This window comes from Crassostrea angulata, chromosome 8 (assembly GCF_025612915.1).
Source record: "Crassostrea angulata isolate pt1a10 chromosome 8, ASM2561291v2, whole genome shotgun sequence".
Classification (NCBI taxonomy): domain Eukaryota; kingdom Metazoa; phylum Mollusca; class Bivalvia; order Ostreida; family Ostreidae; genus Magallana; species Magallana angulata.
Window position 1 is genome coordinate 49,591,689 of NC_069118.1, and position 15,061 is coordinate 49,606,749.

The 15,061-nt window shown below is 32.6% G+C and overlaps 1 protein-coding gene and 1 long non-coding RNA gene across 2 annotated transcripts; one reads left to right on the plus strand and one right to left on the minus strand.

The window, feature by feature from the left end:
• The first annotated feature begins 1,261 nt into the window (after positions 1–1,261).
• On the plus strand, positions 1,262–7,947 carry LOC128160017 (protein SSUH2 homolog). Its single transcript, XM_052823259.1, has 11 exons — positions 1,262–1,382; positions 2,629–2,655; positions 2,992–3,150; positions 3,458–3,527; positions 3,852–3,981; positions 4,293–4,478; positions 4,782–4,954; positions 5,129–5,221; positions 6,017–6,119; positions 6,278–6,382; positions 6,552–7,947. The coding sequence occupies exons 1-11, from the start codon at positions 1,370–1,372 to the stop codon at positions 6,696–6,698; spliced, it is 1,206 nt and encodes a 401-aa protein (XP_052679219.1). The 5' UTR covers positions 1,262–1,369; the 3' UTR covers positions 6,699–7,947.
• A 363-nt stretch (positions 7,948–8,310) lies between these two features.
• LOC128160021 (uncharacterized) lies at positions 8,311–9,047 on the minus strand. The gene is made up of 2 exons (XR_008240226.1): positions 8,826–9,047; positions 8,311–8,410 (listed from the first exon to the last, which is right to left on the minus strand). It is a non-coding gene; the product is annotated as an uncharacterized LOC128160021 (long non-coding RNA).
• Positions 9,048–15,061: the final 6,014 nt, after the last annotated feature.

The window sequence follows — 15,061 nt, forward strand, 5'->3', positions numbered from 1 at the left end:
TGGGTTTTTTTTTCTTAATTTTCATTTTTCAGATTAAAACTGTCCAAAATTACATGTATTTTAAAAATAAAAACCACCTGATGAAAGAAGTGTTTACTAGGTTTTTGAAATTGACATAAAATCAAACTTTAACCACTTACAAAAAAAAACCCAACCACGAGGTTAACGAAAAACTGAATAAAAGACACGTTGTATTATTTAGTTATTAGCAACCATAATTAAAGTTTTTGTTAAAAATAACGACAACAAAAGTTTAACCATGAGGTCATGAAGCACGAATTCAAATAATTAATATTTAATGTTTAAAAAGTTGAACTCTATGTTCGTTGATTTCGTTGATTTTTCTTTGAATGCAGTTTAGTCACTTATTGATATTCTCTAGTTATCTTCAGATAAACAAAAGAGCCGCGATGTTTAGTGGTTACAGTAATGCGAAATATATTCTTTTCGTATAATATCAACGTTACCGATTAGGCGATCATATTTATAGAAGTCCGCAAGCAAACCTCGCCTGATTCCATCGGCAACATCAGACATGGGCTCGTTTGAAAAGCTCGGCTAATTTCGTCGCCTAAATTGAACCTCGACATTCGGCACGCTTTGGTCGATATGCTCCTTGCTAGCCTTGTCCCATGATCCTTTGCTTGAATATCCAGGTAGGGGGATGGGGGGGGGGGGGGGGGTCGGATGGGTTCTGACACCCTGGAAAATTCAAACTTAATACATGTACATACATATGTAGTTAAATTAGAAAAAAAGGCCTCGGACACCCCCCTCCCTGGAAAACTGTCTGGATCCGCGCGTGAATTTGAGTCCCAAATCGTAGGCTAGGGGATCATGGGACAATAAACTTTTTAAGGAAAAGCAGTGGTTGCTCTGGTACCGTGCTTGCAGAATATAAAGGCTTCGAAAACCAGGCTTGAAAAAAATTATAATGATATATTGCGTATTTCCGATGTACATGTATGAACAAATAGTAATATGCTTTTTTTCTACTTTTTTTTCCGTCAAGCCCAGTTTTTAGGAACACTGGAATTGCGAAAGAAAGCTGTTAATTCTTATAACTATCTGAATGAAAAAATTAAAGTCAATTTAAGATATGATTTAATGTAAACAGATAACGTTTAGCCCCTAAACTGCTAAATATTACTTAATAATCTACTCTTTTAAAATTTTCATCCGTTTACTAGAAGAGAAGATTTTTATCTGTTAAAATAACCCTTGAAGTCATTTAGAAATTCTGTCAAATCCGAAAACAGTGGCGGCGGCCATTTTTAAATACCCATACTTGCGCACCATAGTCCTACCCGCTATAAATATTATGGTTTTGTCATGGCAGCGTCTGTAGTAACGGAATCTTATAACTGACATGGCGCATCCAGGTATGTTTCTACTTCATTTACTGCATTAGTTTTATTAATTTATGACATAAAATTATGTTCTGTTAAAGCGGTCGGCATTGGATGTTCGCTTGATCCATCGATCATGCCAAAAACATTACATGTAGTCTGCTATCATAGTAAACGTATTGGGGCTGTCAATGTTTCGTATTTTATTTATAGGCACGGCCAACGCATGCATTGCAAAGCCAGTGCACAGAGTTTAGAACTAGCCTATATTATAAAAATAATCGATTTCCAATTTGAGTTGGAGAAAATGATATTAAATGCAGCGGTTTAAAAAAAAATCAGTTTTATGGTGAAAGAAGACAGCTTTCACAAGAGGCTTCTTTTCCTTCTATTTAGCCGATTCACGATAATATATTCAATACAAACCTGGTTAAAGCGCTTATATATATTGTGTTTATATCTATACCGATAGCAAACCGAACCAAATTCATTATTAGCTAGCTTTACAACCTTTAATGTACCCTAGTATTCGATTCAAATTGCGAAATAGTAGGGGCAGCTAGGTTTGTAACACGGCTGAGAGCCCCCCCCCCCCCCCCCCCCAATAAAATAGGGACTGAAAAATGCATGTACTAAAAACATTACAAAGATTAACTGGTACCAATAGTTGATCAGGTTTTTAAGTAATCTTATTCAGTGTATCAAGGTCATTTCGTAATAATTTTAAGAAATCTACTATATAAATAGTCTTACATATACTAAGAGGTTCAAAAGCTGCATCGATCGTTCGTATTTAATGGTTCTGTAAAGTGTTCTTTGAACTTTTCTAATTTAAATGGCCAACAGAACGAGAGTGCGTCACGGCGTTTTGTCTGAGGGCTTAACGTGACGAAATAACTCAAATTCTTTTTAAAGATTTCAAAATCGTGAAATCTCTCGGGTCATGGGCTGAATTCAGGTCATTTAAGGAAAACCCCACATGATACGTGTATTTATCAGATTCATTTATTAATTGTTTAGATTAAAAATTGAAAGAAAATAAATATGTCTAATTCATAAAAATAAAAATCCCAGGTAGATATACTATAGAATTATCCATTGTAATAAAGACGAATGAAGTATTTCATTCTTATACATGTATAGATTTATGCAATTGTACAGAATGATATAATTTATCATTTATATAGTTATATTATGCTGCAGACTCAGTGAAATTAATTTTTTTTTATTAAATAGGAATAATAGATGAATCTTAGTTTTTTTCTGTCTTTTTTTTCAGGTGGATATGGAGGTGGACCGCCCCAACGTAAGTGCATAAAATTTAATTTCTAAAACAAGAATAAAACTGAAAAAAACACAGCACAAACAAAAATGAACCCTGTTGATAGCAGTATTTGAAACTCAAACCTTACCTAAACTTACCATACCTTATTTCAATTCGCATTTTTGGTACTGAAAGGTGCAAAATTCACACGTATTATATATTGAGCAGTAAAAATATCTAGCCTATGAAGAAATATGTTCCCCGGTGCTCAATTATTTTGATACCTGCACATCTTAACCATATAATATAATTGTACCTGTAATTAAAATTGAGTTACAATATAACTTGAAATCTTATTTATGAATTTTTATAACACAGAATGGCAACCGGGTATGGGACCCCCACCACAGGATTTCCGGCAAGGAAACGGTCCCCCTCGTGCAGGCGGGGGTGGCGGACCACCCCCTATGGCCCCGCCTCCGATGCAGGGCATGCCCCAATTCGCGGGGTATGAGCAGGTCGGAGGATTTGGACAGAGTAAGTGTCATATCCTTCAAGTTTTAACGTACAGTTTTGTATTGGGTTCTCTAAGGAGGTGCTGAAAACAAAATTTTTATTTGGCTTTCTAAAATATTTAATACTAATGTGTTTCATTTTTATCATACATGCATGAAGTTTATTAATTAAGTACATATCATAGCATTTGTTATAAGGGAGCTACACAAATAGCATTTTGTGAATCAGTATATGATTATATATGTACGCGTATAACGAAAAAAAGATAAGAAACGTAATGTGATTATGAATTATACAGTATATTGTAAATATAACCTTTTTATTACAGTGAACTTTATGCCCCCTCCCCCTCCTCCCCCACCCCCCTCAGGACCACCTCCGCCAATGGAGTTCTCAGAGTGAGTACAATGTTTCATTAAAAATCAAAGTACTGAAAGGGATTGATATTAGTTAATTAAATAACTTATACTCTGACTACACCGCTCTGTAGTTTAATTTTCTTTGTGGGTGTTATACAGTAGATAAATCAGCAAAAGTGTTACTGCCGGGTCTTTATGCTATTTTGTCGATATCCGCATTAAGGTCATCCTCTATTTACATGTAATTCCACTGCAAATATAGACGGGTTAAACTTTCAAATTAAAATCCTGAAGTCAAAAAAATTTTTAACATTCAAACGTTTATTGGATGGAAACTTATGTCATTTTGTTTTTAAAAATCAGCATTGCCAATCTGGATGAAGGAGCCTGTCGACAAGCCATGTTAGATCACGTGGCAGAAAACTGTTGCTATGGCAGCAAACCGGCAGAGGAAATGCAGATCACGCATCATCACGGCCTGACGGCCTTCCACGTGAGAATAACTTAGTTGTTATTTTAGCAACAACAAAAAAAAAAAAAATAAATAAAAAAATAAAATAAAATTATTTATCAATGTTTATTATATATGACATAATAAGCCCCGAGTCGTCGCTTGTTAAGAGTCATCAGGGTGACTAAATTCTGCGGTATTCTAAAGCTTTCTTCACTTGTAATCAGCGTTGCATAAACATCTGACATTTTCAAAATTAATTTGCTAGACAGAAAAAACAAATCACTGAAAAATCAAAACTGAAATATTTTGATAATACATATAAACAATAACTTGAATTATCTGTGTTGTAGTACACTTTGGAGACGTTTACGGAGGCAAGGAAGACCGGGTTTCAGCACGTGCCTTACCGTGGGGGTCCCGTGGACGGCCCAGAGAACGGCATCCCTCCACCACCCTGGCAAATCCACTGTCTGGCGGACAGCATGTTCCACACACACGTCAAGAAGATGGAGGTCCCGCATACCGCCACCGTCCGGGTAAGATTTATTTTTATTTTTGAATCTATGAAAGTATTTAGCATTCTTAAAATTCCCGTTTTATGTCGCTTTGCGTCGTTTTATGGTAAGGTTTTTTTGATCTCTCAGTTTTGTGCGTTCATATTATCTGCATTTTTTATGTTTCTGAAGCTTTTCAGCACTAGGATAAGTAATAAAAAAAACCACCCTTCAAATTTACAAAACTGAATATAGATGTAAGAGCAGTAACTTGTGAAAAAATTTCCCAGATTTAAAAAAAAAAAGATTGTAGGAAATTTTTAGCAATATTATAATTTATAACAGCCCTGTCATCGATGTGACGCCCAAGGTTACTTCCGGTGCTGGGAGTGTCATGGCTGGGGTCAGACTGAGTGTGAGGCGTGCGATAGGCGGGGGTTCCACGAACACTTTGATCCTAACACAGGTCAACATGTCCGTAACACCTGTCATCGTTGTCATGGTGACGGAATCTGTAGGTGAGAAGAATTTCATCAAGAAAGATTATTTCTTAATCCATATTTTTTTTATTTAAAAAGCAATGACATTTCAGATAGTCTTTGATCTAAATTGAACTTACCTTCTTGTGAAATTCGTGAAGTATCCGTGTTTGGTTAAGTATGTCATAAAGTTCTGTGCTTTGTGGTTTACAGTTGTCATAGATGCGGTGGAGACGGTAGGATCACGTGCGATGAGTGTGACGGTTACAGGAACATCAAGACTTACATAGAACTCGTAGTTACATTGTAAGTACCAAGTCCCGCATCAAGACCTACATAGAACGCGTAGTTACATTGTAAGTACCAAGTCCCGCATCAAGACTTACATAGAACGCGTAGAAACATTGTAAGTACCAAGTCCCACATCAAGACTTACATAGAACTCGTAGTTACATTGTAAGTACCAAGTCTCGCATCAAGACTTACATAGAACTCGTAGTTACATTGTAAGTACCAAGTCTCGCATCAAGACTTACATAGAACGCGTAGTTACATTGTAAGTACCAAGTCTCGCATCAAGACTTACATAGAACGCGTAATTACATTGTAAGTACCAAGTCTCGCATCAAGACTTACATAGAACGCGTAGTAACATTGTAAGTACCAAGTCCCGCATCAAGACTTACATAGAACTTGTAGTTACATTGTAAGTACCAAGTCCCGCATCAAGACTCACATAGGACTCGTAGTTACATTGTAAGTTCTCATGTTAGGCATGAGATTTTTTCAACCTTTAAAGAACTAATTTACGAGTGGTAAAAGTGGTGTAATTTTGTAATAAAGTACCAGTTTGCCGTGCCATCAACTGCTGTCAATATTAATTGTAAATACGAAATATTTGTAAGAAAACAAAAGAAAAGAAATCAAAATCGATTTTCAGGCAAAATAATTGAAGTTGAACTCGATTTAAAAATATGCAAATATAAATTGTTTTTTAAAAGAAATTATATTTGATGTAAGATAATTTACAGGATGTTTTTACTGTTTTATGCCAATGTTTGTCCTGTTTTGATCTCGCAAATGTAAAATTTTGCATTGCAGTACAAATCATTTAGGAGAGCACGTGATTGAGCGATCGGACATGCCTGACCATCTTGTCAAAGAAGTAGGCGGCGAGATGGTGTTTGAACAAGTTCTGGATCAGGTAAATAGTTGTAAAACAACGAGAGAGAGAGAGAGAGAGAGAGAGAGAGAGAGAGAGAGGTCATTTTGTGAAATACAGAAACTGTCAATTAAAATTGAAACATGTTTAAAGAAACTGTGTGAAAAGGTGTACATTAAGTTTGCCGTTTGTTTTGATAGGTATTCCCAATAACCTCTTACCCGATTGCTGAGATCAATCAGAACTCCATCCGAATTGTAAACCAGCACAAAGGGGCGTTCCCTAACGAGAGATTACTTAAACAGGTAAGCAGGGAATCACTCTACTGACTTTTGAATTTCGATACTTCTCATCACTTTCAAACAATTTTGAGAAATTTCATTTTTTTTAAAAAGTTTTTACTTCATCTGAACGTTATTTGTTCATTGTTTTGATATCTTATTTTTTAAAACAATTTCAAACATTCTTAAACAGCGACAACAACTAAGAGCCGTTCCCGTTACTGAGGTACACTACACGTGGGACGAAGTAAGCACTCGCTACTGGATCTACGGCCTGGAGAGGAAGGTCCACGCCCCCGACTACCCACAACAGTGCTGCTGGGGATGTACCATTCTATAGAATGCGCGCGCATTCTGGTCTCCGGTTACATCACTTCCTTTTCCGGTTTCTAATGCTGGATATTGAATGAGCGACTGTTTTAAATAGTGTATAATTTTGCTCTCTTTTTCTGAACTTTGAAATGTATTGGGCCAAAGTAAACTGTACTTTTTATGTATTTAAATATGTTAAGAAATCTTATTTTAAAGTAAATGTCATTCACTTACCCTAAGTGTTACTGTAGGCCTAAATATGAAATTGTTGCAGGTAAAACAAATACTCGTTAACACATTTAATCATTATCATTTTTTGTTCAAACTAACATTTAATGTAATTTTAATAGTTACGTCGTTAATTTTATGATATGGGTTTGTTTCTGTATACTTGGTATATGGGTTCTATTTTTTTATGAATAGTATTACTTATCATCATTTTCTTTCACATTTTCTTCAAATGAACTCATTTTGCACAACAGCAAAACAAAAACTGATATGCAATAAAGCAATAACACTTTAGTTTGAAAAGCAATAAAACAATAACGTTTTAGTTTTTAGAAATTATCAAGGAGGATGTGATCAAAAGTTGGTAAAACGATTAGTCTTACTTTAAATGAAATTAACTGAATAATTGATTTCTGATTATATATAAAGAATGATTTAAAAATCTATTTCATTTTGAGACAAAAAAGGTTTAAAAATAGCCACGACCAACGATCTTCTTTCCTTTTTAAACATGAATTGTAGAAGTTTAGAATCATTGAGTAAGTTAAAATGCTCTTTAAGCTGTATATTGTTGTCAAATGACAAATATGCTCGGCTGATCAGGCTTATCTGTGATATACATATAATCATATCTACGACAAAATATTTGTCCCTCCACAGTGCTGAATACATGTATTATATGTACCTTAGTTATTGATATACGTCAGGTATTATCATTTAGCATGATTATGTTTGATTAATTAGTCTTTTGAGTTAATTTTAGCAGTAGCATACATTTTGTGCCAATGAAAAAAAAATGATTGTGAGATGCGCCCTGGAGTTTTAGTGATTCTCTTATCACTTGATAGAGAGAATTCTTCTATGAGAGAGGTCATGCAGAGAGATATGAGATTAAAATTAAACTGATGATATGCACACATGCGTTGAAAAGTATTATTTTAATTTTGTAAACAGAGATTTTTGTTCTGACAAAATTTTAAAAGAGTGATTTTATTGTTTCTTTCTGTTTTCTTGAATAAACTGTCCAAGAATTAAAATGAGCTTTTTTTTTTAAAGAAAAATCCTGTTTGTTCAATAAATGGATGATTAATGGCATACAAGTATTATCTACATTATATACCACATATTTATAAAGAAAAAAAATATTGTGGAAGGTTTTCAATTAAGGTGGATCTCTACACCAAATAAGTGTAGGAGATTTTTGTTGCATACATTTGTTACTAATAATAGGCACAATATTCAACAATAATAGACCTCAAAATACAATACTCTATTTTCTAGAGAATTTTTAAAACATCAGTCTGGTTCCAGATAACCCCTTATTTATCAAATTTGTTAACATTTCTGTTTTAAATTTCTTATGAAAGTGAAATGTCATTAAGTTTAGAAATAAAAGACAAAATCATCATGAATGAAGTTTGTATTATTTTTATTGGAATCCACATAAATATGAAACTTAAATATAAAAAAAAATCTTTTAAGGCAAACTGCTGGACAAAATCCCACAAAAATCTGAAAATATAAACAATATTCATTGGTTAATAAGATGAAAAAAAGAAATTGAATGAAATTGAAAAATTAAAGAAAATACTGAATTATTGCAAAAATCTTGGTATGAAAGATCCTGTTTATGAGTTGTCTTTCTTTATTTTACATGGTCTCAAATATCTTGGGACCATTTTTTAATTAATAAAATTCACGAAGAAAAATTAAAAAAAGGAACAAGTCTATGCTAAATATGTACATGTGTATATATAAGATGTGTAGTGCTTATGATAATATTTGAAGATGAAAAGTTATATTTTTGATGAACGCATTATATATATTTAACTATTCAAAACAAAATATTAGTAGTGAAATTGCCTTTTACTTTTTTTTATATACAATAGCAATTATAAACAACAACCATACGCATATTTATACATACATTAGATGTCCATAGTGATACACATGTACGTGTGGAAATGAAAAACATGCTCCTTTTCAGAATTCTGTCCTTCCCTCAACTGGCTTGCAAATACGGGCTTCCACTGCTATTGCTACATATACCTAGCGTTATCTATTTTAATCAAAAAACATTAGTTTAATGTCTAAGTTTCAATGCAAGTAGTTTACTGCAAATGTTTTACATTTTGGAAATTGGGATCAATTCAAGAGATCGTACTTACGGTATGTATGATCGTCTGTTGCAGATGACATGACTAAAATGTATTGCCAACATGCGCGGATCCAGAAAATTTTTCTAGGGGGGGGGGGGGGGTCCGAAGGATAATTGTGTTTGCCAGGGGGGGTCCGAGGCATATTTTCGCGATAATTTTACTATGTAAATTTAATAAATTTTCATTTTCCAGGGGGGGACCCCCCCGACCCCCCCTCTAGATCCGCGCATGGCCAATAGCGGTGATACAATAAATTATTTAAATTCCACGTTTTCCGTACAAAACAGCTGATAATCAATGTTAGTTTAAAGCTTTAAACAGGAAGAAAATTGACATACTTATAAGCGTTTTGGTGGCTTTATTCCTATATCACCTCCCTCTTAAGAAGAGTTCAATTTAACGGTGTATAGCTATTTTGTACCACGACAAAATATTATCAATCCGGAACAAAATGGCGTTTCGAACGGATGTCAGACATGTTGTGACGATGTAGCCTTCCACCTTAAGTATAATAAAAGTACAACTGAATATATCACAAATGTCAAAACAACAATGTCATCAATCATCTACTAACTGAAGTTTAAGATGAAAGAGAAACCAAAAACAAGATTTTTTATAAAGGGCAAAGTATCCAATAAGATATGTCTGCACTAAAATGCTATTGCATAAATGAGGAATATTATCAAATTTTAATATCAAGTACATGCATACCGTTCACTTTGTATACATTGTATTTGATAAGGATATTAAATTCAATATCTGTCCAATTTGCTTTAATAATACACATGATTATGTAAAGTAAATATGGGACAGTAAATAGTACTCGAAACAAGACAAACATAATCATGTTACCGTGAAACAAACTGGTAATAATGAAATGGCATACTATTAATGCAAACCACCGCAAAATGCTTAAGGTAGCTCCATACTCGTAAAATTCTCTGAGGAAAGTTGAAAAACCGAACTGATATCGACTTAATAGACTTAAACGTCATCAATTGTTAGAAAAAATATACATGTCATCACACTTTTTGAGATGCCAGATAAACATAAACTAAAGCATATTTTAGCATTAGAAAAATGTATTTTTTTTTTCTGTTAAAAGTAAAATCTTGTAGGCAGAAATTTGTTTTTCTTGTTTAATTTTAATGTCAACTTTATCAGAAAACTAAAATTACAAAAATATTTTAAAATTAATCGTTGGAATAAGAAAAACTATAGCATTTAGACATACAACTGACAGAAAAGTCAGAAAAAGAGTTATCTCCCCTTTGCATAGATAGAATATATAAAAATTTGGAAATTTAGTGTAAAATTAAGTGCGAAAATATCTTTAACCTACCAATAATTCTAATTACATCCATGTGATTATATTCACATAAAATAAATAAATCTATCTTGCACAATTTTTAAAGAATTCAAAGTTTTACAAAAAAGTGTGACGTCACAGAACACTGGATCTACTTTAAAATAATTATTGCTTGTCTATTTTTTGTATAAATAAGTTGATTTGATAATACTTCTTAATAAACAAAAGGTATAGATATTTCCCAATTTATCATTAGAGGACCCTTTCCTTGTATTGAATTGTGTTGTACTATCACAATATTCAGCAACCAACTTTGACATATTAAGAATTTGTCCCGCTACAGTTACAATTCTGTTCAATCTCCTCAAGGAAGAGTTTTAAGATTCATTTGTTTTATAAAAAATTTAAAGATCAGAACTTGCATCAGAATCAGTTACAATGAGTTTCAAACGCAAATTAAACCTGCTTTTCCCCTTGTTGTTTGGTCAACACGCATTTAATATGCAAATAAATTGTCCATCTAAAATTTCATATGATGTATAACATTTATGAAAAATAAAGAGACAGTTAAGTGGAGAATTTATCCTAAAAGACATACAGAATTTATAAACCCTTAACACAAATTGAAAGTTAAGAGACATTTAAAAATAATATGCACTGAAAAGATATATGAGGTTTTATTTTTAAAGAAGAAAATTAAACGCCATTTTTAACATAACATTGGATATGTATATACATGTATATCTTTTAATAATATCTGGCGGATGCACTTTTTACATATCAACATAATAATTTAAGGACGTTGGATCCTGCGATCAAAAGTCTCTAAGTTTATTTTCTAAAGTATTTTTTAAATATCTACACACATATCTAAACCAAAATTCAAAACAAAATTTTGGGGTCTATATGCTCCTTTCGGTGCTACGGTGTATTTAATATGACCTCTCTGCACTGAAAGTGCAAATTGCACATAAATCGCTTTTCCCTCTATATTTTTTTATCGAAATGAACCATGGTTTCAAATACAAATTTACATTATTTAGAGTTAATAAAATTAAAATTATCATAATGAAAGAGTTTGCAATTTCTTCACCTTATTGATATTTTGACCTTTTTGCACTGGAAAATACTATTTTTATTCATAAACGATTCAACATGCAATTAAATAATTTAAAAGTCTTAAACTTTTTCTCAAATTATGACAGACTTGTCAAAAGAAACTAAAATATTCAGAAAATAAAACCAAAAGTATGGGTCTATAATGTAAATTTTGAGATACGGCATAAAATAAGCTAATTTTAGGGGTAAATCGGAGTTTATTTTTTCTTTAATTTTATGAAATATCACTTAAACATGCCAATATATGTTGATAGAAATATTGAAATATTTTTAAATATGTTTTTTGAAACAATACAAAGATATCCCAATGCATAAACCATCTGAAAATTTGCTCTGCACGGAAAATAAGAAAGCTAAAATTACGGTACTCTAAAACAACTTAGTTATGAAAAATGTTCATTTTCTTCTTAAAAACCTTCCACCACAAAATATAGTCCCTAACTACACTCTCTAAATATGGAATTTTTTCTTCACTATTTTATTCAATAGAGTTTAATTGGCATTGTAAAAAAGGAATTTACAAGTAGAATTTATATATGACACAGAATTTCCAGACTAGAGGTGACACAAAATGGATACCCAAAATCAGAGGATCGAAGCTCTTTAAAGAAAATAAATAACACATGAAGTATATGAAGTGTTTCTATCAAACCATGGTATATTTTTTTCCCTGAAACACTTATGACCGTAAATTGGTTGTCTCTCTTTTGCAATGATTTGCTTCCATTGTTGATTTGTTTGTGTCTTCATTTCACATTTAGTATACTGCAACAGTGCATTAATCAAGTGGTTTTTGTTTTGAAAACGTACATAATGCGTATCTTCAACAAACATATACATCATATAATGTACAATATTTGAAAAGTTAATGAATTATACCTCAAGATGCTGCAAAAGGGTGCACGATATCTTTTAAAAATTAGAAAAATTTGTTTTAGAATTGATTTTCATTTAAAAATCCTGTATACTTTTTATTTCAATACATTACAACGTATATACTTCATTTGGTGGACAGTGTTTTTCCCGTAATATTTATAAATTTATTTTGTTCAGTGTGTTAATTATCATACTGCGGTCGAACAATGTGTTATTTGTTGATATAAAATTCTTAACAAAAGAATTTCTCACCAAAAGAAAGCAAATTATGAATTATTAAGAAAACGTAAATTAAATAAACGCTGTAACAATGATAAAAACTAGTTTCAGATGGGATACTTATTGTGTAAAACATTCATTTAAGGTCCTTTTTGTTAATACCCCGATTTCAAATGTCCTTATGCCTCAAATACGTTCAAAAATAAAAGCAAAAAAATGGTTTTTAGGTCAGTATTTGTAATATATTTTAACGCAGGAAATAAGATAGAACGATGTTTTAGCCATAATTTGAATAATATTTGTTTTGGGTTAGATCTATTATGAGCGTGCCAAAATTAAAAAAAAATGGTGTCATGCCATTATTATTTTTATACATTTCTACTTGACATATTTTCTTATCTTTATGTAGAAATCTGCCATTATTATCAATGATATACTCATATGGTTTTAACCATAAAGGGTGACATATGATATTGGTATATGTAAGAATATTTAGAATACCACATGAGTGCCAACTGCCAAGCGAATTAATTTTATAGATTAGTGTAAAAATAATGAATGTACTTTTAGTAGTAAAATAATAAAAGTCATAAACACTTTATCTAAAACTGATAGCCTTGAAATACAATTATAAAATTCATAAAGACTAAAATTTTAAAATAGGATAAGAAATTGTTTTTGACAAACCCAAACTTACGATGGCAAATCCCCAACCTCAAAAACACATCTTGTAGACAAGCATCAATTTAAAGAAATATAAGTCAAAGTTTACGTTTTGAGAAAAAAATATTCTGTCTGAAATATTTCGTCTGCTTTTAAATTGTCAAACACAGAACAGATGTGTCGATCAAGATTTGGCATAGTATTTAGTAATTTACCAGGCAGAACAAAAAGAGAGTGGGGAAAAACCCACTAAGAAAAAGAGAAGAAAGAAGAAAAAATTCGAGACAACTGATAAAGAGGAAAAGTTATTCTTACACTAAAAAGTAAGGAAGTAATGTAATTAAGAATACTTGTCTTTATACCTCTGATAACATTATTGAAATAAGTTGTAAATCTTGTTCTGTTTCCCTAAATACGTTGAGACATTGACGCGGAGTGACTCCACCATCACAGCCAGACGAAAGAACGCTGTTTTGATTCCCGTAAAATGTGAAGTTCGTTACATTAATGACAGCAAGCTAAACTCCGTTAATATTAACAAGATTCTTAATCAAGATAGAACCCCTTCTTTTGATGCATTCTAGTTTTATGATCTATGGAAGGGTTCTGCACCAGACTCATAAATCATTCGAGAAAATTGGACGAAAAGCTAGAAGAAAAAGAGAAAGGGGTTAGAAAAAAGAGCGTCTAGTGTAGCAGATATTATTGGTGAGATGCTTAACCATATTTTTTTCTCAGTTGTCAAATAAAGGCACCTCGGCTGATAAACCTTGTTTAAACTTTGTCTGTGCAACATTTATGTATATAATTTCCCCATTACTCGTGTGAGATCGGCCCGATAAAGAGTCTACTTGTCATTCTTCGAGACAAACCCCATCCAACTGAGCGAGTTTTACTGAGATGAAGTTTGGGCATCCGCAATCTACCACTTGTCTAGATAAATTAATACATAATCACTGAGATTTTTGTGATCCGATTTCGACGAGCACCTTGTGTCAGCCATTTAATCTACGGTTAAATGATATTTGCAGATAAACAATAAAACTGCACTTAGAAAGCGTATCGGGCCAAAAAAGAAAGTATTAAAAATCATTAGGATCCCCGCTATTTACGAAGATTTTAAAGTTAAGGCGGGAACACATGTTGAACGTTATCATCATGCACGCCCTCAGATGTAAACACTTACCACTGAGATGTCAAAGGAGATTAGTGTGATTCGGAGTAATTGCAAATCAAATCAAAGTTTTTGAAACAACAGGCAGCGTCGTTTCTTTTAAAAAGCCATAAAAACAAATTAAAAGTATGAGTAAGAAAAACAGTCTCAATCTAATCGAACACGCGCGTCCCAGCGGGGTTATCTCCCCTAATAAGCAAAATATTATTGCCGTGTGATTCCCTGTCTTTGATCAGTATACAAGTTCGTAGTAGTAGAGCAGGAGAGAGAGATAGTAATAGATGTATTGATAGTTTGCTACTTAGAGGACGAACACATACCTGTCTTCTAGGCAATACATCTTTCGTAAATTATCTACTTACTCTCACAGTAGAAATTGCCAAATTTTGTCTCGCAGAAAACCGCAGCTTGCCTGATTCAGAGATAAAGAATTGTATCTAATTTGCGTTTGATTTAGGAGAACAAGATATTGGATAATAGCTGGGTTGCTTCCCGATTCAGGGTCTTGTTTTATTAAAGGATCTTTCGCGAATATAACCGAAGCCATCGGTGCATAATTAAACGCTTGATTCTTTAACATCCTTGTCATGCCGCGTACAATTATTTCTTAATATTTCTTGTTTTACAACATCTGCATCAACCCC

Coding starts and splice junctions, on each gene's coding strand:
- LOC128160017 (XM_052823259.1), top strand. Junction 3,151..3,457: donor GGTCGGAGGATTTGGACAGA/GTAAGTGTCATA, acceptor TTTTTATTACAG/TGAACTTTATGCCCCCTCCC. Junction 4,955..5,128: donor CATGGTGACGGAATCTGTAG/GTGAGAAGAATT, acceptor TGTGGTTTACAG/TTGTCATAGATGCGGTGGAG.